Source organism: Lepus europaeus, chromosome 4 (genome assembly GCF_033115175.1).
Source record: "Lepus europaeus isolate LE1 chromosome 4, mLepTim1.pri, whole genome shotgun sequence".
In the NCBI taxonomy this organism is placed as follows: Eukaryota; Metazoa; Chordata; class Mammalia; order Lagomorpha; family Leporidae; genus Lepus; species Lepus europaeus.
The window spans coordinates 1,308,266-1,334,678 of record NC_084830.1 but is presented as its reverse complement, the minus strand read 5'-3'; the positions used below and the strand labels follow the sequence as shown (position 1 = coordinate 1,334,678).

General features: G+C 64.9%; 2 protein-coding genes across 2 annotated transcripts; one reads left to right on the top strand and one right to left on the bottom strand.

Annotated features, from left to right (window-relative positions):
• The first annotated feature begins 207 nt into the window (after positions 1 to 207).
• Positions 208 to 2,395, top strand: LY6E (lymphocyte antigen 6 family member E). Its single transcript, XM_062187931.1, is given in 5 exon segments — positions 208 to 291; positions 1,663 to 1,762; positions 1,944 to 2,063; positions 2,138 to 2,198; positions 2,200 to 2,395. Coding segments are annotated over 4 exon segments (390 nt in total). The 5' UTR covers positions 208 to 291; positions 1,663 to 1,710; the 3' UTR covers positions 2,357 to 2,395.
• Positions 2,396 to 15,595: 13,200 nt separating this feature from the next.
• Positions 15,596 to 24,754, bottom strand: LY6S (lymphocyte antigen 6 family member S). Its single transcript, XM_062187934.1, has 4 exons — positions 24,720 to 24,754; positions 24,452 to 24,518; positions 16,724 to 16,840; positions 15,596 to 16,137 (listed from the first exon to the last, which is right to left on the bottom strand). Exons 2-4 carry the CDS (start codon positions 24,501 to 24,503, stop codon positions 15,926 to 15,928), a joined length of 381 nt encoding a protein of 126 aa, XP_062043918.1. The 5' UTR covers positions 24,504 to 24,518; positions 24,720 to 24,754; the 3' UTR covers positions 15,596 to 15,925.
• Positions 24,755 to 26,413: the final 1,659 nt, after the last annotated feature.

Here is a 26,413-nt window from a genome sequence, read left to right as displayed (position 1 = left end):
CACACAGGGGTCCCTGGCACGGGGCCGGGGGCCTCCGCACGCGCACCGCGCCCACGACCAGGTCTGGCGCAGGCGGGTGTCCCCCGGCCTCGGCCGCCTGTCCCGCTGGGGTGGCGTCCCGGCCCCCTGCGCGCTCCAGGCTTCCCGTCGGTCACGTGGAGCCGGGCGGGGCGCGGACCCCTGCCCCCACCCGCGGAGAGCCCCGCCCCGCCCGGAGGCCCCGCCCCGCCCTCAGCCGGCGCGGCGCTCGGCGAGCCTGGCAGTGCGGGGCAGCGGCGGAGCCGGCGCGAGGTGAGCCCGCGGGGCCGGGGCGGCAGGGGCCGGGCCGGGGCGGGAGGACGCCCTGTGGGGTGCGCGGGAGCGGGCCTGGCGGAGGCGGTGCTGCGGGGGATCGCGGGGCCCGAGCCTCTGCTCCCATCCCCCAGCCCTCCTCCCGCGCGTTCGCCGAGATCTGGGGCAGCGCTGGCCGAGACGCTGCCGGCTCCCTCCGCTGCTGGCGGGCAGCGCCGACTCCGGGAACCGGGACCCGCGCGCAGGCCAGGGCAGCCTTCTCGCCTGGCCTGTGGGCGCGGGGGAGCTGGCGCGGTCCCCCGGAGCCGCGCGCGCTCTTTGTTCGGGCTTAGGTTGCGCAGGTGAGGAACCTGGGAGCCCAGGCTCCTGCGGGGCCACGTGGCCCCTCCCCACCGGGAGCCCTGGAGAGGCGCCCGCCTGTCCAGCTGCCCCCAGGTGCCTGGCTTTCCCGGCCCTTGGGGAGCCAGCCCCTCCGCCCCAGGGGTGGCCTGGCTGGGCCCTGGACCGCCCGGTTGGGTGGCCAGGTGGGGAGCCGGGCCTGGCCTGTTTGTGGCCCTGTGACCAGGGCCTCCTTGGAGCTGGCTCAGGGCTCCACACACCACAGCCTCACTTGAGGCAGGAGGAGGAGGGGGCTGGGGCTGGGGCTGGGGCTCCCTCCTCCCTGCCTGCCTGGAAGCAGGGCCAGGCCCCAGCTGGGCTTGGCACTGTTCTTGGCCATCTGGGGTTCTGCTCGCAGCCCAAGAGGACGGCGGGGAAGCGGGGCTGGGCAGGAGGGGCCCAGGGCCCATTCCGAGGGGCCTGGCCAGCTGCCCCCTCCCAGGTCTGTGCCCCTCCTTCCAGCCAGAGCTGCCCAGCCTTTCCCACCAGCCCCAGCAGAAGGCAAGCACCAGCCGCCTCCCACACCAGGCTGTGCCCAAAATAGGAGAGCGCCCAGCTGGGCCTGGCCCACCTGCTTTCCCCGCCGAGGGCCGTGGGCCCCTGCCCTGGCGGAGCAAGCCCCCCCGCCGCCCCACCTGTGCCTGGTGCTTCTCTGAGCGGTTGACACCGCGCAAATGGGCCCCTCCCCCAGTGCTGCAGGGGGCGGGGCTGGGGTTGCCAGCGATCTAGGCAGGAGGAGCTGGCCCAGGGAGTGGTCACCACTGCCCAACCAGAACTGCTGCCAGAGGCCACCCCCAGGCTCAGCCCTCACCTGGCCTCAGTGCCCCCTAGGCTGGGGCGGGGCTGTCAGCCGCGGTGAGGGGGGCAGGGCCAGCAGTGAAGCTTAAGACCCTGTGTGCCCTGCTCGGCTGCTGGACTCGGGCCGGCCGCAGCGGAGAGCAGGGCCCTGCCTGAGCCGGGACCCCTGGCTAAGGAGCCGCATCTCTGCCCCAGGACAGCTGCTTGGTCGTGTGAGCCCTGTGGACACCTGCTCCCTCCAGCATGAAGGTCCTGCTGCCCGTGCTGCTGGCCGCCCTGCTGGGCGCGGAGCCAGGTGAGGCGCCCTGGGCCCCAGACCTGGTCCCGCTGCTGGTTCCTCTCCCCGGCCCAGCCGCCCGGTGGGGTCCAGTCTGCGGTCATTTGTCCCTGCTCAGTGCCCTGCCCAGGGGAGAGACGTCTGGAAGCAGTGGGGTTGGAGTGGCGGCCCCGGGCGTGACAGGTGCCTCCTCCCGCAGCCCAGCCCCTCATGTGCTTCACGTGCGCCAATCAGAAGAGCAACCTCTACTGCTTGAAGCCCACCACCTGCTCCGACTCAGACCAGTACTGCGTGACCGTGTCTGCCGCCGCCGGCATCGGTGAGTGCCGGCCGGGGTGGGGGGCCGCCGCCGCCGCCGCCCTCTTCCCCTCACCAGCTCCTTTTCCCTCGCAGGGAACGTGGACCTGGGCTACACCCTCAACAAGTACTGCTCCCCCCATCTGCCCCGGCCCGAGCATCAACCTCGGGGTGGCCTCCGTGGGCACCCAGTGCTGCCAGAGCTCCCTGTGCAACATCAGCGCCGCGCCCGGCGGGCTGCGGGCCAGCACCCCACTGCTGGGCCTCGGGCTCCTGCTCAGCCTGCTCTCTGCCCTGCTGCGTCTGGGCCCCTGACCCCTCGGCCCACCCCCTCCCCAGCTCAGAAGAAGAACCCAGCCCCACCCCTGCCCCAGGGCCCCACAGGGTCTCCCCTTCCCCTGGGCCCACCCCACCACCAGCAGCATTCCGCCGCCTGCCCCGGCCTCCAGGTGGGTCAGCTGCTGGCCTCTGGCTCAGTGACGGGAGCTTCCCGCAGGACCAAGGAGGGGATGAGGGGCCCCGGGTCGTGACCCTGTTCCCTGGACACACTGGGGGACACGCGTGCCAGGTGTGGGAGAGGCGTGTCTGGCTGTGCCCCAGTGCAGGGCTCCAGCCCCACCCCACCCCACCCCCCAGCCTGCCCTGGAGCCATGCTGCAGCTTCCAAGCCTCAAATAAACCAATGTTCTCACCCCTCCCCTCCCCGGAGTGGCTGCCTCTGTAGGGCCTGGGGCTCTCTGTGCTACAGGCCAGCCTGGGACCCCTGCACCCAGGACGGGTGTGTCGCGCTGCCCTGCCCCGGCCGGCCGCGCCAAGTGAAGGCTGGGCGGTCCGGGGTTCCTGCGGGACAGGGGTGCCGTGGCCAGCAGGGGCGCGGCAGTGGAGTGGGGCGTCCGCCCTCGGGCCTGGACACGGCCAGCACCTTCCCAGCCGTGTCCACACGGGCGGGCACTGCAGTGGGGCAGCTGAGGCCACTTCGTCTGCACACCACGCCCTGCAGCCACTGTCCTCTCCCTGGCCCCAGCTGGGAGCGAGGCAGCTCTGAGCCTGCTGGTACCACTGGCCGGAGCCTCTGGGGTGCATGCTGGGGTCCTCTGCACCGAAGGAGCCGGGCCAGGACTGCGGCCGCCCCACCCCTGTGGTCCCGAGTGGAAATCCTGGAGGCCCGAGAGAGGAGTCTTCTCCCAGACGCCCCCGGGGAAGGCGGGTGGTCAGGCTTCCGAGCGTCTCCACCGCTCTCCCTGAAGTCGTCTACACAGCAAGGTGCAGGCGCCTTGGTGGAGACTGAGCCGCATGAGCCCTGTGCGAGGAGGCTGCACCCAGAGGCCTGGCTCGGAGCGTGGAGTCCCCTCCAGGGACACGAGGTGGGGGGAGGGGGGGCGCGGCGCCTGGCCCAGTGGTGACTCGGGGCATGGTTAGACCAATGGTATATCAGAGGCCTGCGGGGGTGAAGCCATTCTCGCTCCTGGAGTCCCTCTGCCCGGGGTTAGAGGACAAAGTGCCTTTGGGACAGAGATCAGAGGCGGTGCTGACCTCCCTGGGCCCGCAGGAGGTGGGCGGGGCAGAGGTGCCCCAGGAGGGGGAGTGGAGGGGAGGAAGAGGTGGGCCTGGGAGAGGCTGAGTTTTGATTTCCTGAAGCCTGGGGGAGGGGCTTCCCTGCACCAGCGCTGCCTGGGCCCTGGGCCTCCCCCTTGGCTCCCCAGGAACTTCAGAGCTAGGACCTCTGCCCTACCCCTGCCCCGGCTGTGACATCCCGGGTGCCCAGGCCCCTCCCTCAGAGCAGCCCCAACTCCTGGCGTCTTCCCCATCTCTTCCTGGAAGGTGGGAGACCCTTCTCGTCCCTCCTCCCTGCTCAGCCCCCACAGCAAGTGCCCCTGGGAGGGGGTGGAGCCCCGCCCCGTGTGCAGAGACCACGGGAGGGGGCACCCAGGACCCGGTGGCTGAGGCCTCTCCAGGGCCAGCAGGGGACGCAGAGGCTGCTGGGGCGGGTGGTTGGGGGGCACAGCAGCACCGGGGGACTAGCAGATAAGGCTTGGGCAGAAAGCAGCTGCCTGGGGGGGCCACGGGCTGCGTGCTACAGCTGTGCCCACGGTGGCGTGGGGGCCGTGGTGAGCTGGGGGCACCAGCCTGGTGGGAGGCCCACCCTCCCTCTCTGATCTGTGGCCCAGGGAGGGCTGGGGGCACCAGCCTGGGCAGGAGGGGTCCTGAGGCAGGGGAAGGGCCCCCCGGGGAGCGCCTGGAGGGGAGAATTTGCCCCTGACCTGGGGGCCCCTGCAGGGCCATCCCTGGTTTCCTCTTGGAGGAGGACCGGGAGTCTGCAGGAAGTGGGGGGGGTGAGGGGTGAGGGGCCGCGCGCCTGTGGGGGAGGAATTCTCCCGCTGACTCACAGCTGAGGCGCCTGGACTCTGAGTTTCGTTTTCCCGGTGCCCAGGGGTGGAGGAGAGGAATCAGGCAGCCGTGCCTGGGAGGGGCGGTCCCAGTGCCACCGCCGACACACCAGGCGAGCCACGGCTGCTCGGCCCACAGGTGCTGTCGGTGAGTGGGCACCTGGAGCCCCCTAGGCCCCCCATGCAGGACAGAGTCAGAATTGGGCCCCACCCCAGGCAGACTCCGCGGCTTCCAGGCGATGGACCCAGAGGGACGGAGGCCCCAGCAGCTGAGCTGGAGGCTTGGAGCTCAGGAGGCCCCAGGCACCTGCTGGGCGCGGCCAGGGCCTGGATGAGTGTGGCCAGGTTGCAACCACATTCCTCAGGAGTTGGCTGTCTCCACACCTGTCCCACACCCCAGGGATGGCTGCTCCTGCAGCCGAGGCCTTGCCAACCTTTAAACGTGGTTCTGTTGGGCAGGGAGGCAGATGTGAGCTTGTGTGTGTGTGTGACAGGCCTAAGTGTTGGTAGGGAGTCGATGTGAGCTTGTGTGTGTGTGACAGGCCTAAGTGTTGGGTAGGGAGTCGATGTGAGCTTGTGTGTGTGTGACAGGCCTAAGTGTTGGGTAGGGAGTCAGATGTGAGCTTGTGTGTGTGTGTGTGTGACAGGCCTAAGTGTTGGGTAGGGAGTCAGATGTGAGCTTGTGTGTGTGTGACAGGCCTAAGTGTTGGGTAGGGAGTCGATGTGAGCTTGTGTGTGTGTGACAGGCCTAAGTGTTGGGTAGGGAGTCGATGTGAGCTTGTGTGTGTGTGACAGGCCTAAGTGTTGGGTAGGGAGTCAGATGTGAGCTTGCGTGTGTGTGACAGGCCTAAGTGTTGGGTAGGGAGTCAGATGTGAGCTTGTGTGTGTGTGACAGGCCTATGTGTTGGGTAGGGAGTCAGATGTGAGCTTGTGTGTGTGTGTGTGACAGGCCTAAGTGTTGGGTAGGGAGTCGATGTGAGCTTGTGTGTGTGTGTGTGACAGGCCTAAGTGTTGGGTAGGAAGGCAGATGTGAGCTTGTGTGTGTGTGACAGGCCTAAGTGTTGGGTAGGGAGTCGATGTGAGCTTGTGTGTGTGTGACAGGCCTAAGTGTTGGGTAGGGAGGCAGATGTGAGCTTGTGTGTGTGTGTGTGTGACAGGCCTAAGTGTTGGGTAGGGAGTCAGATGTGAGCTTGTGTGTGTGTGACAGGCCTAAGTGTTGGGTAGGGAGTCAGATGTGAGCTTGTGTGTGTGTGACAGGCCTAAGTGTTGGGTAGGGAGTCAGATGTGAGCTTGCGTGTGTGTGACAGGCCTAAGTGTTGGGTAGGGAGTCGATGTGAGCTTGTGTGTGTGTGTGTGACAGGCCTAAGTGTTGGGTAGGGAGTCAGATGTGAGCTTGTGTGTGTGTGTGTGTGACAGGCCTAAGTGTTGGGTAGTGAGTCAGATGTGAGCTTGCGTGTGTGTGACAGGCCTAAGTGTTGGGTAGGGAGTCGATGTGAGCTTGTGTGTGTGTGACAGGCCTAAGTGTTGGGTAGGGAGTCAGATGTGAGCTTGTGTGTGTGTGACAGGCCTAAGAGACACGTCTATGTCCAGCATCTGCGTCTCTGTCATCCCAGTGTTCCCATCCTGCCCTGCCCCTCCTACCCGGTAACCTGCCCTTCGGCCTGCCAATCTCCCAGGTGCAGCCCAGTATCTGCATTTCAAATACCCTGCTTGGATCCTGCTTCCCCAGGTAACAGTTTTACCCAGAGCCCTCAGCACACCCGTCTCCCTGTGTGGCAGCAGGAGCATCCCAAACGGGCGGGCGGCGTGGGCAGAGGGCTGAGCCGCTGCTGCATTCCCGGCATCTCCGGAAGACTGCTGGTGTCAGCCTCTGCTGCTCTTGGAACAAAGGACTTCTTGGATGCAAATAGAGAAACTCCGATCTGAGTTTTCCCCCTGAAGTTACCAGACTGGGGGAAGCCTGGAAGGATGGGCAGGACCCCCTGGAGTCCTCCCGAGCAGGATATTTGAAGTGCAGATAGCAGGCAGAAGGGGCGGGGACCCCCACCTGGCAGGTTACCGGGTAGGAGGGGGCAGGGCAGGATGGGAACACTGGGCTGCCCCCCCCCCAAACGGTACCGGGATGACTTTGAGATGCAGATGCTGGACCCAAAAGTCTCCTTAGGCCTTTGTCACACACACACAACACTACCTAACGGGCCATTTGGGAGTGACCAACAGCTGGAAGATCTCTGTCCCTCTCCCTCTCTCTGTAAGTCTTTCAAATGAATAAATAAATCTTTAAAAAAAAGAAAAGTACACACAGTAGGTCTTTAAAAACAAAACCACTTGGCATCCAGCCACCAGACCCAGAATGTTCTGGATCTGTTCGGGAGGGGTGGGTGTTGGCACAGCTGTCCGGGTGTGGTTAGGACGCTGCGTCCTGTATTCGAGCTCCACTCCCAATTCCAGTTTCCTCTCACTGCGAACCCGGGAACACTGGGAACACTGGCTGTGGTGGCTGAGCCCCTGCCCCCCTGGGGAGACCTGGATGGAGTTCCCGGGTCCTGGCTGTGGCCTGGCCCAGCCCTGGCTGTTGTGGGCACTGGGGAGTCAGCTTATAGGAGAGCTCGCTCGCGCTCTCTCTCTCTCCCCCTCCCCCCCCCCCTCTCTCCTCGTTTCTCTCTCTTTCTGCCAAGCATCTTTAAAGAGACACCCTTTGGGAGAACCCGAGTCTGCCGCGGCGAGCCCCAGGCCTGCCCTCTTGGGCAGAAGAGGGGTCTGTGGAGGTTGGCACTGCGGCTCCTGCCCTCCGGGCCCCAGGCTCAGCTCAGACCCTGGTTCCCGACAGGAGACACCAGGGACACCTGCCATCGGGGCTCCGCCCACAGCTCCACCTGCCGGTGAAACCCTGGTGCTGCAGGAAGACGCTCAGCTTGTCCTCCGAGGAGAAGCTGGGACCCCCGACAGGCAGGAAGCACGGGAGGAGGGGGTGGTGAGGGCTCTGAGGGGCTCGCACCCCGGCAAGACCCAGAGACCCCTTAGACTCTGGTGCCCCGAGCCCGGAGATCCCCATTCCTCGGGAAATCTGTCCACAATTAGGAAAAGAAAGTCCGCTTCCGACCAGCACGGGGGGAGGGGGAGCTGGGCTGAGAAACGGGGGCAGCCAAGCAGCGAGAGCCCGTGAGAACTCCCAGCCACAGGGAAGACCACCCGCGGGCGCCCTGAAGCCCCAGGAGACGCAGCGCGCCCGCAGCTCTAGGTCAAGGACAGCACTTGTCTGCCTAGGTTTCAAAACACCCAACACACGGGGGAGGGCGGTGCAGCCATGAAGACCCCACCCCCACCCCCGGCCTTGGGAAGCCCCCGTCCCACACCGGAGAGCCTGGCTTCAAGTCCTGGCTCTGCTCCCAGTCCCAGTCCCAGGCTAATTGGCACCCTGGGAGGCTGTGGGTGTGACTCAAGTGCTTGGGCCCCTGGCACTCATGTGGGAGACCCGGATGGAGTTCCCAGCTCCTGGCTTCAGCCTAGCTGTTGTGGCCATTGGAGAGTGAACCAACAGACGATCTCTCTCTCTCTCTCTCTCTCTCTCTCTCCATCTCCATCTCCATCTCCATCTCCATCAAAAACAAATATATGAGCAAAGCACAATTTGAGTGAACCAAAAGGAGAAAGTTCCCGGTGGCACCGAGGGCGAGCGTCACCTCCTGTAACAGAACACCAGGACACCAGGCCGAGGGGCAGGAGAGAGGCCGGGAGGCGGGAGCCCAGCCGGCGGAACGGGCAGCCCCCGGGAGCGGCACCCCGACCAGGTCCCGGCCGGGCCCACGTCGCCGCTGAGGAGCGTCTCACACAGAGACGTGGGTCCTGCTGGGGAGGAAGTGCGCTCCTACAGGGCACAGCCCACGGGAGAAAGCGGAAGTGGACATCGGACACGGCCCGGGGCTGCGCAGACTCCTGTGTGTGGACACCAGCAGGGGTCCAGCGGGGCTGAAGGGAGCCCCTCCCCACCTCGGGAAGCTGAAGGGGGCGGTAAAGTGACCCGAGAAAAGCAGAGGCCAGAAGATGACAGCGCGCACGGGCCACATGGAGGTCTTGGCCCCAGGGACAGGTTCCCGAAGCGGCCTCGAGACACAGGGCTGCTCCGTCCCGTCTCGCTCCCTGGGGCTGCAGCTGCGTCCTGCCGAGAGGCCTGGTGGGACCCACAGGATGCCCCGTCCACGCAGCACCCTGCGAACCCTCCCGGTCAGCTCTGCTCGTGCGCGGGGCGTCACGGGAGCAGCAGTCACGTGGTTGTGTCCGTGGACCTGAGGCTGCTCCAGCATCCAGCTGTCAAGGACGACCCCAGCCCCACTGCGTCAGCCTTGCTCTTGTGTGGTTGATCTGATGACCCGGTGTGTAACCCTCCTGTGTGTGCCCATGGTGTGCATGCGTGCCTGTGTACATGTGTGTATCCGGGAGAGCTTCCATGCATGTGTGTGCATGAGTGTGCATGTGTGTGCAGGAGTGTGCATGCATGTGCGTGTGCATGGGTGCTTGCGTGTGCAGGAGTCATGTGTGTATCCAGGAGTCCTTTCATGCATGTGTGTGCAGAATTGCATGTATGACAGGAGTGTGCATGTATGTGTGTGTGCAGGAGTGTATGCATGCCTGTGTGGGTACATGTGCGTGTGCATGTGTGTGCAGGAGTGCATGTGTGTACATGCATGTGTGTGCAGGGTGCATGTGTGTACATGTATTGTGCGTGCAGGGGTGCATGTGTGTGCAGGATTGTGTGTACATGTGTGTGCTTGTGCATGTGTGTGCAGGGTGCGTGTCTGTGCAGGAGTGCATGTGTGTGCATGCATGTGTGTGCAGGGGTGCGTGCATGTGTGTGGACCAGGGGAACACATGACTACAGTGCCTCGTCCTCAGACCAGCAAGGTCCCTGCTCCCCGCCCCCCACCCCAGAGCAGGGTGGCAGAGGAAGGGGATCCCGGTCCCGCCCAGGCCTCTCCCAAGAGCCCTCAGTCAGCCGTCTCCCTCTCTGCCTCCCGGCAGCCACCCTGGTCCTTGTGTGGACGGGGGAGATAAGACAGGGCTGCCAGCCAGGACAGGTCTATTCAGAAGCCTGGGAGGGAGGGGCTGAGAGAGCCCCCTGCGCACAGCAGGGAGCCCCTCCTCCACCAACGGGGCTTACACAGCACAAAGTGGCGTGAGCTTGGGCTGGCCCTGGACTCCTGCACTGGGCAGGGCTGATCCAGTGGATGAAGAACGCGGCGACCTGGGGGCCTGCTCCCAGGCACCAGGGCAGAAGCCAGACTGGACCTAAGGCTCTCAGCCTTGCTGCCTCGGCCTGACCCTGACAGTCACCCCAGCCCTCTGGGGCAAACACACAGGGTAACTGCTGCTCTTGCTGGGGCCTGGTGACCCCCGGGGGCGTGGCCGGAGCCCACCCTCATCTTGCAAAACCCTCTGGGATCCAGCGGCCCGGGAGCCGCCCAGACCCGCTGCCGTGGGGAAGTGCCCACTCCGCCGCCTTGGCCGGAGCCTGGATTTGTCTGCCTCATTCTTCAGTGTCACAGCCGATCCTGCCACCCCCGGCTTTGCCACGACGTCGCCGCGCCCACCCCAGCTCGGCTGCCGGAGCCACCCCAGGGTTAGGAGCTGGGAGGTTCTGCAGCTGGCTGAGGCAAACAGTATTGCAAACGGGAAAGCAGAGAAAAGGGGCAGGGCCCGAGCAGAGGCTCGGCCCGCCAGCGGGCGTGGGCAGCCAGGCCTGTTCCTGCTGTGTTCCGGCTGTGTGTGGGAGGTGGGTGAGGACACGGGCGGGCGGCGGCCCTGCTCTCCCACGCCGGGGCTTGTCAGTTGGTGTGCCCAGGCCCGTGGGCAGCCCGAGACCCAGAGCCAGCAGATTCTTGGGCCAGGAAATGCCGTCCTGAGACCCTCAGGGTCCTTCTCGGAGCCCTAATAGCGGGCTTCGCCCCATGCACATTTTGCTACAACCACCACTGGTGCTGTGCATGGGAACAGAGTCGTCCACGCGAGGATTTCAGGAGCCCTCCGGGGGTGGGCTCTGGAGGGGGAACCTCGCCCTAGCTGATGCTGAGCCCCACGGTCGCGGGGCCTCCACCCGCAGGCCCCTGACACCCCCAGGAGCCCAGGGGACCCTCAGTAGCACAGACCTGAACATCCACACCACTAGTAAGCAAAAGACACACAGTCTGCTGTGTGCGTGCCAGTCTGCTTCTGAGGCCCTATTCCTTCCCGCACTCAGTCACACACAAAACCACTTATGTCGGCCCCTCGTGCACTTGGAAGCTGCCTTAAACAGCCTCAGTGGCACAGTCGCCGAGTGCATGCCCTGTGCACCCACAGCTACAGTCGCCGTGTGCATGCCCTGTGCACCTGCACCCACAGCTACAGTCACCATGTGCACGCCCTGTGTGATCACAGCTACAGTCGCCGTGTGCACGCTCTGTGTGATCACAGCTACAGTCGCCGAGTGCATGCCCTGTGCACCCACAGCTACAGTCACTGTGTGCGTGCCCTGTGCACCCACAGCTACAGTCGCCATGTGCATGCCCTGTGCACCCACAGCTACAGTCGCCGTGTGCATGCCCTGTGTGATCACAGCTACAGTCACCGTGTGCATGCCCAGTGAACCCACAGCTACAGTCGCCGAGTGTATGCCCTGTGCACCCACTGCTACAGTCACCATGTGCACGCCCTGTGTGATCACAGCTACAGTCGCCGTGTGCACGCTCTGTGTGATCACAGCTACAGTCGCCGTGTGCATGCCCTGTGCACCCACTGCTACAGTCGCCGTGTGCATGCCCTGTGCACCTGCACCCACAGCTACAGTCGCCGAGTGCATGCCCTGTGCACCCACAGCTACAGTCGCCGTGTGCATGCCCTGTGCACCTGCACCCACTGCTACAGTCACCATGTGCACGCCCTGTGTGATCACAGCTACAGTCGCCGTGTGCACGCTCTGTGTGATCACAGCTACAGTCGCCGTGTGCATGCCCTGTGCACCCACTGCTACAGTCGCCGTGTGCACGCTCTGTGTGATCACAGCTACAGTCACTGTGTGCGTGCCCTGTGCACCCACAGCTACAGTCACCGTGTGCATGCCCTGTGCACCTGCACCCACAGCTACAGTCACTGTGTGCGTGCCCTGTGCACTCACAGCTACAGTCACCGTGTGCATGCCCAGTGAACCCACAGCTACAGCCGCCGTGTGCATGCCCAGTGAACCCACAGCTACAGTCGCCGTGTGCATGCCCTGTGCACCCACTGCTACAGTCACCGTGTGCACGCCCTGTGCACCTGCACCCACAGCTACAGTCGCCGTGTGCATGCCCTGTGCACCCACAGCTACAGTCGCCGAGTGTATGCCCTGTGCACCCACAGCTACAGTCACCGTGTGCATGCCCTGTGCACCCACAGCTACAGCCGCCGTGTGCACGCTCTGTGTGATCACAGCTACAGTCACTGTGTGCGTGCCCTGTGCACCCACAGCTACAGTCACCGTGTGCATGCCCTGTGCACCTGCACCCACAGCTACAGTCACTGTGTGCGTGCCCTGTGCACTCACAGCTACAGTCACCGTGTGCACGCTCTGTGTGATCACAGCTACAGTCACTGTGTGTGTGCCCTGTGCACCCACAGCTACAGTCACCGTGTGCATGCCCTGTGCACTCACAGCTACAGTCACCGTGTGCATGCCCAGTGAACCCACAGCTACAGCCGCCGTGTGCATGCCCAGTGAACCCACAGCTACAGTCGCCGTGTGCATGCCCTGTGCACCCACTGCTACAGTCACCGTGTGCATGCCCAGTGAACCCACAGCTACAGTCGCTGTGTGCGTGCCCTGTGCACTCACAGCTACAGTCACCGTGTGCGTGCCCTGTGCACCCACAGCTACAGTCGCCATGTGCATGCCCTGTGCACCCACTGCTACAGCCGCCATGTGCATGCCCTGTGCACCCACAGCTACAGTCGCCGTGTGCGTGCCCTGTGCACCCACAGCTACAGCCGCCGTGTGCACGCTCTGTGTGATCACAGCTACAGTCGCCGTGTGCACGCTCTGTGTGATCACAGCTACAGTCACTGTGTGCGTGCCCTGTGCACCCACAGCTACAGTCACCGTGTGCATGCCCTGTGCACCCACAGCTACAGTCGCCATGTGCATGCCCTGTGCACCCACAGCTACAGTCGCCGTGTGCATGCCTTGTGCACCTGCACCCACAGCTACAGTCACCATGTGCACGCCCTGTGTGATCACAGCTTCAGTCGCCGTGTGCACACTCTGTGTGATCACAGCTACAGTCGCCGTGTGCACGCTCTGTGTGATCACAGCTACAGTCACTGTGTGCGTGCCCTGTGCACCCACAGCTACAGTCACCGTGTGCATGCCCAGTGAACCCACAGCTACAGCCGCCGTGTGCATGCCCAGTGAACCCACAGCTACAGTCGCCGTGTGCATGCCCTGTGCACCCACTGCTACAGTCGCCGTGTGCACGCTCTGTGTGATCACAGCTACAGTCACTGTGTGCGTGCCCTGTGCACCCACAGCTACAGTTGCCATGTGCATGCCCTGTGCACCCACAGCTACAGTCGCCATGTGCACGCTCTGTGTGATCACAGCTACAGTCACTGTGTGCATGCCCTGTGCACCCACAGCTACAGCCGCCGTGTGCATGCCCAGTGAACCCATAGCTACAGTCGCCATGTGCGTGCCCTGTGCACCCACAGTTACAGCCGCCGTGTGCGTGCCCTGTGCACCCACAGCTACAGTCACCGTGTGCGTGCCCAGTGAACCCACAGCTACAGCCACCGTGTGCATGCCCTGTGCACCCACAGCTACAGCCGCCGTGTGCGTGCCCTGTGCACCCACAGCTACAGCCGCCGTGTGCGTGCCCTGTGCACCCACAGCTACAGCCGCCGTGTGCGTGCCCTGTGCACCCACAGCTACAGCCGCCGTGTGCGTGCCCTGTGCACCCACAGCTACAGCCGCCGTGTGCGTGCCCTGTGCACCCACAGCTACAGCCGCCGTGTGCGTGCCCTGTGCACCCACAGCTACAGCCGCCGTGTGCGTGCCCTGTGCACCCACAGCTACAGCCGCCGTGTGCGTGCCCTGTGCACCCACAGCTACAGCCGCCGTGTGCGTGCCCTGTGCACCCACAGCTACAGCCGCCGTGTGCGTGCCCTGTGCACCCACAGCTACAGTCGCCATGTGCATGCCCTGTGCACCCACAGCTACAGCTGCCATGTGCATGCCCAGTGAACCCACAGCTACAGCCGCCGTGTGCACACCCTGTGTGCTCACAGCTACAGCCTCCATGTGCATGCCCTGTGCACTCACAGCTACAGTCACCGTGTGCGTGCCCTGTGCACCCACAGCTACAGCCGCCATGTGCGTGCCCAGTGAACCCACGGCTACAGCCACCGTGTGCGTGCCCTGTGCCCACACAGCTACAGCCTCCATGTGCATGCCCTGTGCACTCACAGCTACAGTCACCGTGTGCGTGCCCTGTGCACTCACAGCTACAGTCACCGTGTGCGTGCCCTGTGCACCCACAGCTACAGTCACCGTGTGCGTGCCCTGTGCACTCACAGCTACAGCCGCTGTGTGCGTGCCCAGTGAACCCACGGCTACAGCCACCGTGTGCATGCCCTGTGCACTCACAGCTACAGCCGCCGTGTGCGTGCCCTGTGCACCCACAGCTACAGTCGCCATGTGCATGTCCTGTGCACTCACAGCTACAGTCGCCATGTGCATGCCCTGTGCACCCACAGCTACAGCCTCCATGTGCATGCCCTGTGCACCCACAGCTACAGTCACCGTGTGCATGCCCTGTGCACTCACAGCTACAGTCACTGTGTGCATGCCCTGTGCCCACACAGGAAGCCCTGTGCCCAGGGACACCCCAGACAGGGGAGGAAGACCCCTTGGGCCCATGCCCATGCCAACACCATGCAGGCTGGGCTCCCCGTGCTTTGCCGAGATGCTTTGCCCAGCAGGGAGAGGCTAGGGCTCAACCCTGCATGGGCAGCAGACAGTGGGTCCTCTGCGCAGTTGCTGGGAGGGGAGGGCTGGGCGGCCATCCGGGGCTCGGGCAGCACCACGTCCGACCTCTCCTGGCTGGGAAAGGTTTGCAACTTTGACAGGAGTAATCAGTCCTTGCCCTCTGTTCTTTTAAATCTACGTTTTTGTTGATATTTCTGTATTTATTTATTTATTTGAAAGGCAGAGAGAGAGCGATCTTCCATCCAGTGGTTCACTCTCCAAACGGCCGCACCAGCTGGGGCTGGGCCAGGCCGAAGCCAGGATCCAGGAGCTTCGGCCAGGTCTCCTTCATGGGTGGCAGGGGCCCAAGCCCCTGGGCCATCCATCGCTGCCTCCCAGGGTGCGTGTCAGCAGGGAGCTGGATCGGAACCAGAGCCGCGTGCCCCGACACAGGCCGCAGGCAGCCCCAGCAGAGCCGCCCTTCTGTTTGGAGCTCAAGTGGACGCCCTCAGTGAGGGAAGAGGCTGGGGGGGCCCAGGGAGTCGGGAGAGGGACAGCCCTTGTGGGGCGGGCAGTGGTGTGCACGGTGCTGACCCCCCTTAGCCAGCGAAGCCCTGGAGCCCCTAGCCCCGGCTGCAGTCCTGTCCAGGGACCCTCCCTGGACACAGCAGGGCCCCTTCCCGAGGGGTCCTGCTGAGACACCCCCCCCCCCACAGGCACTGCGCAGTGACGCCTGCTCCTGTGTGCCTTGCACAGTCGTGTGTGTCCACCCGGGTCCGGCTGCTCAGTCCAGGACCGAGACAAGCTCCATGGTGAGCGGGCCTCTGCCCTAGGGTTTCCCACTTTCCTGGCCCCGCTGGCCCGCAGATGCATGTGCGGACCCCTGTGGCGCGCAGGCAGATGGAGACCCAGACGGGCGGCCCGCACCTCAAGTGCGGACTGGGAGCCTCCAGGGCATTGCTGGTCCCCACTTTGAGAGAGGTGTGGCCTGGGCCAGAGCGAGCCGGAGGAGGCTGGCTTCCCGGCTGCAGGCGCCCAGCTCGGGGCAGGCGGCGTGCGGTGCTAGGACAGCAGCTGCGGGGGGGGGGGGGGGGGGCCTGGGCGTGGCAACGCACCTGCCTGCCCAGCCCCAGCGCCCTCCCTTCCCAGGGGGCGGACCTCAGAACCCAGAAACAAAACTGAGCGCCCAGCACTTCAGGAAGCCGGGTTTATTGGCCTTGGGGAGGAGCTGGGGGGAGGGGTGTCCAGGTGTAGACAGAGGTGGCCCACAGCAGGGGAGGAGGGGGTTCTGGCCCACTGTGGGCTGGCTTCCACCCCGCCCCGTGGTCTCACTAGGATCCTGTGGGTGGGAAGGAAGGTCCCCTGGGTGAGAAAGCGGGGGGAGGGGTCTGAGCAGAGACTCCCCAGCCATGCCCCCTCCCCAGGCCCTGGACTGAGCGCCCCCTCCCCAGGCTCAGAGCCCATCCTCTCGTGGCTGCAGGCTAAGGGCAGAGGGCCGAAAGAAGGAAGGGGACAGGCAGGGCCATCAGAACAGGGCCCAGAGGACAGACCCCAGGCTGCACAGGAGCCCCCAGGGCAGGGCCCAGGCGCTGTCCGCGGCCCGGGGCGCTGCGTTGCACAGGTCCCCCTTGCAGCAGGTCAGCCGGGAGGTGAAGCCCAGGATCCGCACAGGGACGCTGCTGTTCCTGGGGCATTGGGGAAGGCAGAACTTGATCTCTTCTCTCACCGGCTGAAGATCTGCAAGACAAGGGTTGGAGGTGGGCACAGGGGAGCTGGGAGCCCCAGGGCAGGGCCTGGACAGTCGAGGGAGAGCCTGGCTGGGGACGCTGAGGGCCCCCAGGAAACCGGCGGCGCAGCAGGAAGGGCAGTCAGGCCCTCGGGCTGAGGTCTCGCCACACAGCCCCAGCCAGCCAGCGAGCCCGGAGGACAGCTGGGACACAGCTTGGGGAAGCATCTGCCGCTCGTGTCCCCAGGCCCTCTCTGTGGCCTGACTGCTAACTGCACCGTGCCGGGGTCTTTCCTTTAGCAGGCAGTTCTGGCCGCCAGAGGCAGTAACGTGGTCGTGGCACACAGCCGGTCCCCTCCATCATCGAGCAGGGAAGACCCTGGGGCTCTGGGACGGGAGCCACGGGGGCTGCCGGGAAGTGGGCACCAGCAAGGCGCTCAGAGGGTTTCCTGCCACAAAGGCCACGCGGGGCACCCAGCGGTCTGCTCTGGACGCTGCAGCCCCCTGCCCCGCCCCACCTGCCGCACTCCAGCCCCCTCCCTGGGACTCGCCAGGCGCACAGCTTCCTCCCAGCCCTGGGCCTGCCCGCGGACTCACCCACAGTGGTGACTACTTCCTGGGTGACGCAGACCCCATCAGGATAGAGGCACAAAGCCGGGCCACAGGAGCTCGAGACAGAGGTCCCCAGGCACTGGTAGCAGCGCAGACCACAAGCTGAGAGAGAGAGGTCAAGGTCTGGTCAGGCCACCAGGCGCCTCGGTTCCACACAGCATGTGCGTGAGCCCAGCATGCCCACAGGTGCGGGGCCCCCACCTGCCCTCCCAGCATCCCCTCCACGGGCCCCAGGAGAGACAGCAGGGGCCCAGCACCCAGGGTCACCCTGTAGCAAGAGCTGGACACTGCCCCCACGGTCCAGTTCAGCCCCAGAGCACCTGCTCACTACCCATGGGCCACAGAGAGGTAACTGAGCGCTTGTCCAGTCGCCAGCTGGGCAGTGGGCACCAAGATGCACTTGTTGAATGGATGAGGAATGTGTGGATGGACGGCGGATGGGTAAATGGATGGAGGGTGGATCATGGGTGGGTGGGTGGATGGATGGATCGATGGGTGGGTAGATGGATGGATAGATGGATGATCATGGATGGGTGGATGGATGGTCGGGTGGCTCATGAGTGGGTGGGTGGATGGCTGCGTGATGGATCGATGGGTGGGTGGATGGATGGATGGACGGTGGATGGGTAAATGGATGGAGGGTGGATCATGGGTGGGTGGGTGGATGGCTGCGTGATGGATCGATGGGTGGGTGGATGGATGGATGGACGGTGGATGGGTAAATGGATGGAGGGTGGATCATGGGTGGGTAGGCGGATGGCTGCGTGATGGATCGATGGGTGGGTGGATGGATGGATGGACGGTGGATGGGTAAATGGATGGAGGGTGGATCATGGGTGGGTGGGTGGATGGATGGATCGATGGGTGGGTAGATGGATGGATAGATGGATGATCATGGATGGGTGGATGGATGGTCGGGTGGATCATGAGTGGGTGGGTGGATGGCTGCGTGATGGATCGATGGGTGGGTGGATGGATGGATGGACGGTGGATGGGTAAATGGATGGAGGGTGGATCATGGGTGGGTGGGTGGATGGCTGCGTGATGGATCGATGGGTGGGTGGATGGATGGATGGACGGTGGATGGGTAAATGGATGGAGGGTGGATCATGGGTGGGTGGGTGGATGGCTGCGTGATGGATCGATGGGTGGGTGGATGGATGGATGGACGGTGGATGGGTAAATGGATGGAGGGTGGATCATGGGTGGGTGGGTGGATGGATGGATGGATGATCATGGATGGACGGTGGATGGGTGGATGGAGGGTGGATGGATGGATAGATGGGTGATCATGGTCGGGTGGCTCATGAGTGGGTGGGTAGATGGCTGCGTGATGGATCGATGGGTGGGTGGATGGATGGATGGACGGTGGATGGGTAAATGGATGGAGGGTGGATCATGGGGTGGGTGGGTGGATGGCTGCGTGATGGATCGATGGGTGGGTGGATGGATGGATGGACGGTGGATGGGTAAATGGATGGAGGGTGGATCATGGGTGGGTGGGTGGATGGCTGCGTGATGGATCGATGGGTGGGTGGATGGATGGATGGACGGTGGATGGGTAAATGGATGGAGGGTGGATCATGGGTGGGTGGGTGGATGGATGGATGGATGGATGATCATGGATGGACGGTGGATGGGTGGATGGAGGGTGGATGGATGGATAGATGGGTGATCATGGACGGGTGGATCATGGGTGGATGGGTGGATGGCTGCGTGATGGATCGATGGGTGGGTGGGATGGATGGATGGACGGTGGATGGGTAAATGGATGGAGGGTGGATCATGGGTGGGGTGGGTGGATGGATGGATGGATGATCATGGATGGACGGTGGATGGGTGGATGGAGGGTGGATGGATGGATAGATGGGTGATCATGGACGGGTGGATCATGGGTGGATGGGTGGATGGCTGCGTGATGGATCAATGGGTGGGTAGATGGATGGATAGATGGATGATCATGGATGGGTAAATGGATGGAGGGTGGATCACGGGTGGGTGGGTGGATGGATGGATCGATGGGTAATCATGGACGGGTGGATCACGGGTGGGTGGGTGGATGGCTGCGTGATGGATCGATGGGTGGGTGGATGGATGGATGGACGGTGGATGGGTAAATGGATGGAGGGTGGATCATGGGTGGGTGGGTGGATGGCTGTGTGATGGATCGATAGGTGGGTGGATGGATGGATGGGTGGATGGATGGACGGGTGGATCATGGGTGGATGGGTGGATGGCTGCGTGATGGATCGATGGGTGGGTGGATGGATGGATGGACGGTGGATGGGTAAATGGATGGAGGGTGGATCATGGGTGGGTGGGTGGATGGCTGTGTGATGGATCGATAGGTGGGTGGATGGATGGGTGGATGGATGGACGGGTGGATCATGGGTGGATGGGTGGATGGCTGCGTGATGGATCGATGGGTGGGTAGATGGATGGATGGGTGGGTGGATAGATGATGGGTGGATGGATGGGTGACAGATGACTGGGTGAGTGAATGAGTGTGGGGGGTAGGGAGGGCCTCTGTGAGGCACGACCCTCTAGAACAGAATAGACGCTGTGACCCTCCCGCCATGCCCTGCCTCCCTAAGTGGAGCCCGCCCAGGGGCTTTGTCTCAACTCCTCTGGCCTCTGGTTGTAGCAGGACAGCCAGTCTGACTCAGTGCGTGCCCAGAGAGAGCTGGAGCAGGTGGGCTTCCGGTGCCACTGGGGAAGGGGCTCCGTGGCACGGGCAGTTGCGTATTTGGGTCCTCAGGGCAAGGGAGGGTGTGAGGCCGAGGCAGCTGTGCTGTGCACAGACAGCATGGGGGCTGAGCCGGGCAGCCAGGGGAGACCAGAAGACAACGAAGGCCCAAGGAGGAGGGTGGGCAGACCGTCCAGAGAGAAGGGGGGGGTGGGCAGAGTGCCCAGAGAGGAGGGGGAGGTGGGCAGACCGACCAGAGAGGAGAGGGGGGTGGGCAGAGTGTCCAGAGAGAAGGGGGGTGGGCAGAGTGTCCAGAGAGGAGGGGGGGTGGGCAGAGTGCCTAGAGGGGGGGTGGGCAGAGTGTCCACAGAGGAGGGGGGGGGTGGGCAGAGTGTCCAGAGAGGAGAGGGGGGTGGGCAGAGTGCCTAGAGGGGGGGTGGGCAGAGTGTCCAGAGAGGAGGGGGGTGGGCAGAGTGTCCAGAGAGGAGGGGGGTGGGCAGAGTGTCCACAGAGGAGGGGGGGTGGGCAGAGTGTCCATAGAGGAGGGGGGGTGGGCAGAGTGTACACAGAGGAGGGGGGTGGGCAGAGTGTCCAGAGAGGAGAGGGGGGTGGGCAGAGTGCCTAGAGGGAGGGTGGGCAGAGTGTCCAGAGAGGAGGGGGGTGGGCAGAGTGTCCAGAGAGGAGGGGGGTGGGCAGAGTGTCCACAGAGGAGGGGGGGTGGGCAGAGTGTCCATAGAGGAGGGGGGGTGGGCAGAGTGTACACAGAGGAGGGGGTGGGCAGAGTGTCCACAGAGGAGGGGGGGTGGGCAGAGTGTCCATAGAGGAGGGGGGGTGGGCAGAGTGTCCAGAGAGGAGGGGGGAGGGCAGAGTGTCCACAGAGGAGGGGGGTGGGCAGAGTGTCCAGAGAGAAGGGGTGGGCAGAGTGTCCAGAGAGGAGGGGGGTGGGCAGAGTGCCTAGAGGGGGGGTGGGCAGAGTGTCCACAGAGGAGGGGGGGGTGGGCAGAGTGTCCACAGAGGAGAGGGGGGGTGGGCAGAGTGCCTAGAGGGGGGGTGGGCAAAGTGTCCACAGAGGAGAGGGGGTGGGCAGAGTGTCCACAGAGGAGGGGGGTGGGCAGAGTGTCCAGAGAGGAGGGGGGGTGGGCAGAGTGTCCAGAGAGAGGGGGGTGGGCAGAGTGTCCACAGAGGAGGGGGGGTGGGCAGAGTGTCCACAGAGGAGGGGGGTGGGCAGAGTATCCAGAGAGGAGGGGGGTGGGCAGAGTGTCCAGAGAGGAGGGGGGTGGGCAGAGTGTCCACAGAGGAGGGGGGAGGGCAGAGTGTCCAGAGAGGAGGGGGGTGGGCAGAGTGTCCACAGAGGAGGGGGGGGTGGGCAGAGTGTCCTGAGAGGAGGGGGGTGGGCAGAGTGTCCAGAGAGGAGGGGGGGTGGGCAGAGTGTCCAGAGAGGAGGGGGGTGGGCAGAGTGTCCACAGAGGAGGGGGGTGGGCAGAGTGTCCACAGAGGAGGGGGGTGGGCAGAGTGTCCAGAGAGGAGGGGGGTGGGCAGAGTGTCCACAGAGGAGGGGGGTGGGCAGAGTGTCCACAGAGGAGGGGGGGGTGGGCAGAGTGTCCAGAGAGGAGGCGGGGGTGGGCAGAGTGTCGGAGAGGAGGGGGGTGGGCAGAGTGTCCAGAGAGGAGGGGGGTGGGCAGAGTGTCCGGAGAGGAGAGGGGTGGGCAGAGTGTCCACAGAGGAGAGGGGGGTGGGCAGAGTGTCCACAGAGGAGGGGGGGGTGGGCAGAGTGTCCACAGAGGAGGGGGGGTGGGCAGAGTGTCCACAAAGGGGGGGTGTGGGCAGAATGTCCAGAGAGAGGGGGGGTGGGCAGAGTGTCCAGAGAGGAGAGGGGGGTGGGCAGAGTGTCCGGAGAGGAGGGGGGGTGGGCAGAGTGTCCAGAGAGGAGGGGGGTGGGCAGAGTGTCCAGAGAGGAGAGGGGGGTGGGCAGAGTGTCCAGAGAGGAGAGGGGGGTGGGCAGAGTGTCCGGAGAGGAGGGGGGTGGGCAGAGTGTCCATAGTGGGGAGGGTGGGCAGAGTGTCCACAGAGGAGAGGGGGGTGGGCAGAGTGTCCAGAGAGGAGGGGGGTGGGCAGAGTGTCCAGAGAGGAGGGGGGTGGGCAGAGTGTCCACAGAGGAGGGGGGTGGGCAGAGTGTCTAGGGGAGGGGTGGGCAGAGGTCCAGAGGGGGGGTGGGCAGAGTGTCCACAGAGGAGGGGGGGTGGGCAGAGTGTCCACAGAGGAGGGGGGTGGGCAGAGTGTCCACAGAGGAGGGGGGGGTGGGCAGAGTGTCCATAGAGGAGGGGGGGTGGGCAGAGTGTCCAGAGAGGAGGGGGGTGGGCAGAGTGTCCACAGAGGGGGGGCGGTGGGCAGAGTGTCCGGAGAGGAGGGGGGTGGGCAGAGTGTCCACAGAGGAGGGGGGTGGGCAGAGTGTCCACAGAGGAGGGGGGGGTGGGCAGAGTGTCCAGAGAGGAGGGGGGTGGGCAGAGTGTCCACAGAGGAGGGGGGGTGGGCAGAGTGTCCACAGAGGAGGGGGGAGGGCAGAGTATCCAGAGAGGAGGGGGGTGGGCAGAGTGTCCAGAGAGGAGGGGGGTGGGCAGAGTGTCCACAGAGGGGGGGGGGTGGGGCAGAGTGTCCAGAGAGGAGGGGGGTGGGCAGAGTGTCCACAGAGGAGGGGGGGTGGGCAGAGTGTCCAGAGAGGAGGGGGGTGGGCAGAGTGTCCACAGAGGAGGGGGGGTGGGCAGAGTGTCCACAGAGGAGGGGGGAGGGCAGAGTATCCAGAGAGGAGGGGGGTGGGCAGAGTGTCCAGAGAGGAGGGGGGTGGGCAGAGTGTCCACAGAGGGGGGGGGGTGGGCAGAGTGTCCGGAGAGGAGGGGGGTGGGCAGAGTGTCCACAGAGGAGGGGGGTGGGCAGAGTGTCCACAGAGGAGGGGGGGTGGGCAGAGTGTCCATAGAGGAGGGGGGGTGGGCAGAGTGTCCAGAGAGGAGGGGGGTGGGCAGAGTGTCCACAGAGGAGGGGGGGTGGGCAGAGTGTCCAGAGAGGAGGGGGTGGCAGAGTGTCCACAGAGGAGGGGGGGTGGGCAGAGTGTCCACAGAGGAGGGGGGAGGGCAGAGTATCCAGAGAGGAGGGGGGTGGGCAGAGTGTCCAGAGAGGAGGGGGGTGGGCAGAGTGTCCACAGAGGAGGGGGGTGGGCAGAGTGTCCACAGAGGAGGGGGGGTGGGCAGAGTGTCCAGAGAGGAGGGGGGTGGGCAGCGTGTCCACAGAGGAGGGGGGGTGGGCAGAGTGTCCGGAGAGGAGGGGGGTGGGCAGAGTGTCAGAGAGGAGGGGGGTGGGCAGAGTGTCCGGAGAGGAGAGGGGTGGGCAGAGTGTCCACAGAGGAGAGGGGGGTGGGCAGAGTGTCCACAGAGGAGGGGGGGGTGGGCAGAGTGTCCACAGAGGAGGGGGGGTGGGCAGAGTGTCCACAAAGGGGGGGGTGTGGGCAGAATGTCCAGAGAGGAGGGGGGTGGGCAGAGTGTCCAGAGAGGAGAGGGGGGTGGGCAGAGTGTCCGGAGAGGAGGGGGGTGGGCAGAGTGTCCAGAGAGGAGGGGGGTGGGCAGAGTGTCTAGGGGAGGGGTGGGCAGAGGTCCAGAGGGGGGGTGGGCAGAGTGTCCACAGAGGAGGGGGGTGGGCAGAGTGTCCACAGAGGAGAGGGGGGGTGGGCAGAGTGTCCAGAAAGGAGAGGGGGGTGGGCAGAGTGTCCAGAGAGGAGAGGGGGGTGGGCAGAGTGTCCGGAGAGGAGGGGGGTGGGCAGAGTGTCCATAGTGGGGAGGGTGGGCAGAGTGTCCACAGAGGAGAGGGGGGTGGGCAGAGTGTCCACAGAGGAGGGGGGTGGGCAGAGTGTCCAGAGAGGAGGGGGGTGGGCAGAGTGTCCACAGAGGAGGGGGGTGGGCAGAGTGTCTAGGGGAGGGGTGGGCATAGGTCCAGAGGGGGGGTGGGCAGAGTGTCCACAGAGGAGGGGGGTGGGCAGAGTGTCCACAGAGGAGAGGGGGGGTGGGCAGAGTGTCCACAGAGGAGGGGGGTGGGCAGAGTGTCCAGAGAGGAGAGGGGGGTGGGCAGAGTGTCCATAGTGGGGAGGGTGGGCAGAGTGTCCACAGAGGAGAGGGGGGTGGGCAGAGTGTCCACAGAGGAGGGGGGCTGGGCAGAGTGTCCAGAGAGTAGAGGGGGGTGGGCAGAGTGTCCAGAGAGGAGAGGGGGGTGGGCAGAGTGTCCATAGTGGGGAGGGTGGGCAGAGTGTCCACAGAGGAGAGGGGGGTGGGCAGAGTGTCCACAGAGGAGGGGGGTGGGCAGAGTGTCCACAGAGGAGGGGGGTGGGCAGAGTGTCCAGAGAGGAGGGGGGTGGGCAGAGTGTCCACAGAGGAGGGGGGTGGGCAGAGTGTCCAGAGAGGAGGGGGGTGGGCAGAGTGTCCAGAGAGGAGGGGGGTGGGCAGAGTGTCCATAGTGGGGAGGGTGGGCAGAGTGTCCAGAGAGGAGGGGGGTGGGCAGAGTGTCCACAGAGGAGGGGGGTGGGCAGAGTGTCCATAGTGGGGAGGGTGGGCAGAGTGTCCAGAGAGGAGGGGGGTGGGCAGAGTGTCCGGAGAGGAGGGGGGTGGGCAGAGTGTCTGGAGGGGACGCAGAAGTGCAGGGGGAGGCCAGGGCCACTGGAAAGGGCTCAGGGCTGCAGGGCAGGTGAAAGCTCTGGAAGTTCCTGTGCCCACTGCGCACAGCCCAGCAAACCCAGGCTGGCGGAGAGGCCGGCACAGCTGATCTCACAACTGCCGCAGCCCAGGTGCCTCCTTCCTGCCCTCGTGGCTCGGGACGCAGCGGCACGTGGCCGCGGTCACACACACAGCGGCACAGCCGACGCAGATGAGCACCACGTGCAACCCAAGCCCGGGAGGCGGCCCCGGCCCAGCCCTCCATGGGGCCGCAGCACCAGCGAGCCCCGGGAGCTACAATTTCCCAGAAGCCTCTCCCTCAGGCAGACCCCTCACCTCTCTGCACGCACAGCAGGGCCAGCAGCAGGACCACAGCAGACGGCTTCATGGCGGACTGCTCCTTCTAGGGGGCGGGGGGCACACACCCCTGAGGCCCGCAGCAGCCCCCAGCCCACCCCTCCCTTCTGGGGGCTCCGTGGGTCCCAGACACAAGAACCCAGGCGTCTAGCTCCCTCCTCCAGCGCCACCCCTCGGGCCCTTCCCCACCCCCACCCTGGTCCTGCGTCCCTCCCTGGGCACCCTTCCCCCAGCCACCCGCTCTCACATCCTCTCTCCAGCCGCGTTGCCGGGTGAGTGGCCCAGAAGAAACACCTACAGGAAGCAAGTGTGGGCGTGGGAAGACGGCCCCACCCCTGACCCCTCGTTGGCACCCACACAGCCCTGGCTGCTAAGTTCTCATTTCCCAGAAGTGACCTCTCTTCCCTCCACACAGGGGCTGGCCGTGTTTCCTGCCCTGTTGTCAGCCAAGACCAGCCATGCACTCACTTCTGGTTCTCTCCTCACAGCTGGGCACGGAGGCTGAGAGGCAGCAGGTGCCAGTGCCGGGGGGGAGGGCGGGATGCCTCTCCGGTCATCCAGAAAGCAAGATTTGAGACAGAGAGCGCCAGGTTGTCCATGTGCTGCTGCACTCCACACATGGCCACAACGGCCAGCGCTGGGCCGGGCTGCAGCCAGGAGCCAGGAGCCTCATCAGGGTCTCCCACGTGGGTGCAGTGGCCCAAGCACTCGAGCCATCTTCCGCAGCTTTCCTGGGCCATGAGCAGGGAGCTGGAGAGCAGGGAGCTGGACCAGATGTGGCGCGGTGGGGCACCAGCCGGTACCCACATGGGATGCTCAATTCCCTCGCCACAGTGAGCCCCCAGCTTCTCAGCTGGTGCCACAGGGATGTGAAGCCAGCAGTTGCAGCCCCTCCCCCGGCCCTGGAGTCCCCGGAGACCTGGTGACAAGGAAAGCTGGAGGAGCAACAGCTGAGACACCCTCCCCCGCCGCCCTGCGACTGTGTCCCTGGGATTTCTGCCCCTTGCAGAGCAGGGATTCTGAGCTAGGGCAGGGCAGGCTCACAGCTGGCGCCGGGGACAGAGCATGGTCCCCCGGCCCCGGGCTACAGACCAGCTGCAGGAGCCCCTCTGGGGCAGGGCAGAGTTACCCTCCCTTGGCCTCAGCAGGGGACACTGGACTGGGTCAAGGACTTGGACGCTGCAGGCCCAGGTGCCAGCCAGCGACAGAGTGTCCCCAGCCCTCCTGTCATCACAGGATGACGCGGTACTTTTACATTGACCAAAACAGGGGGTCAGCGGGAACCCGGCAGTGCAGTGGTGTGAGGCGGGGGCACCCCAGGGGACGAGTTTGTGCCCCCACCTGCCTCTCCAATGAACGGAAGGAAAGAGGGCCCCGGGGGGCTGGCCAGCGAGGTCAGGAAGCCAAAGGCAGGGCAGCACTGGCCCCTCCGCCGCCAGCTGCCCAGGGCCAGCCCCTGCTTGCGGCCCTGGACGGACTCAGTCCTCTCCCAGACCTGCGCAGGTCAGGGGCAAAAGCGCCGGGCAGCAAACTTCTCAGCAAGAACCCCGCAGGGAGGGGGCGACGCCCCGGGTGCTAAGGGGGAAAACTTCCGGCCGGGGCTGCCCAGAAGTGAGGCCGAGCAAGGGCGAAGGCTGGGGGACTTGGTCACCGGTCACCACAGACCCACCAGACCCACCCTCCAAGACGCAAGACCGGCTGAAGCAGCGCCCGGCTGGAGGTGAGAGGGTGGCGACCCGCCCGGCGGCCAGGAACCGCGCGCTGCCTGCATCTGCGCTTGGGACGTTGGGAAACTCACACGTGAACTAAGGGGCCTGGAGAGGAGAAGTCTAGAATATTCTTACGTAACCAAGGGTAAGTGGGAGCCGCTCGTGACGGTCTGTTGCAACTCAAAGACTGTGTGTGTGAGCCCCAGGGTAACCAGAACGGAAGAAATCACAG

Coding starts and splice junctions, on each gene's coding strand:
- LY6S (XM_062187934.1), bottom strand. CDS start 24,503: ATGAAGCCGTCTGCTGTGGTCCTGCTGCTGGCCCTGCTGTGCGTGCAG. Junction 16,841..24,451: donor CCTGCTGTGCGTGCAGAGAG/GTGAGGGGTCTG, acceptor TCTCTCTCTCAG/CTTGTGGTCTGCGCTGCTAC. Junction 16,138..16,723: donor GGAAGTAGTCACCACTGTGG/GTGAGTCCGCGG, acceptor CTTGTCTTGCAG/ATCTTCAGCCGGTGAGAGAA.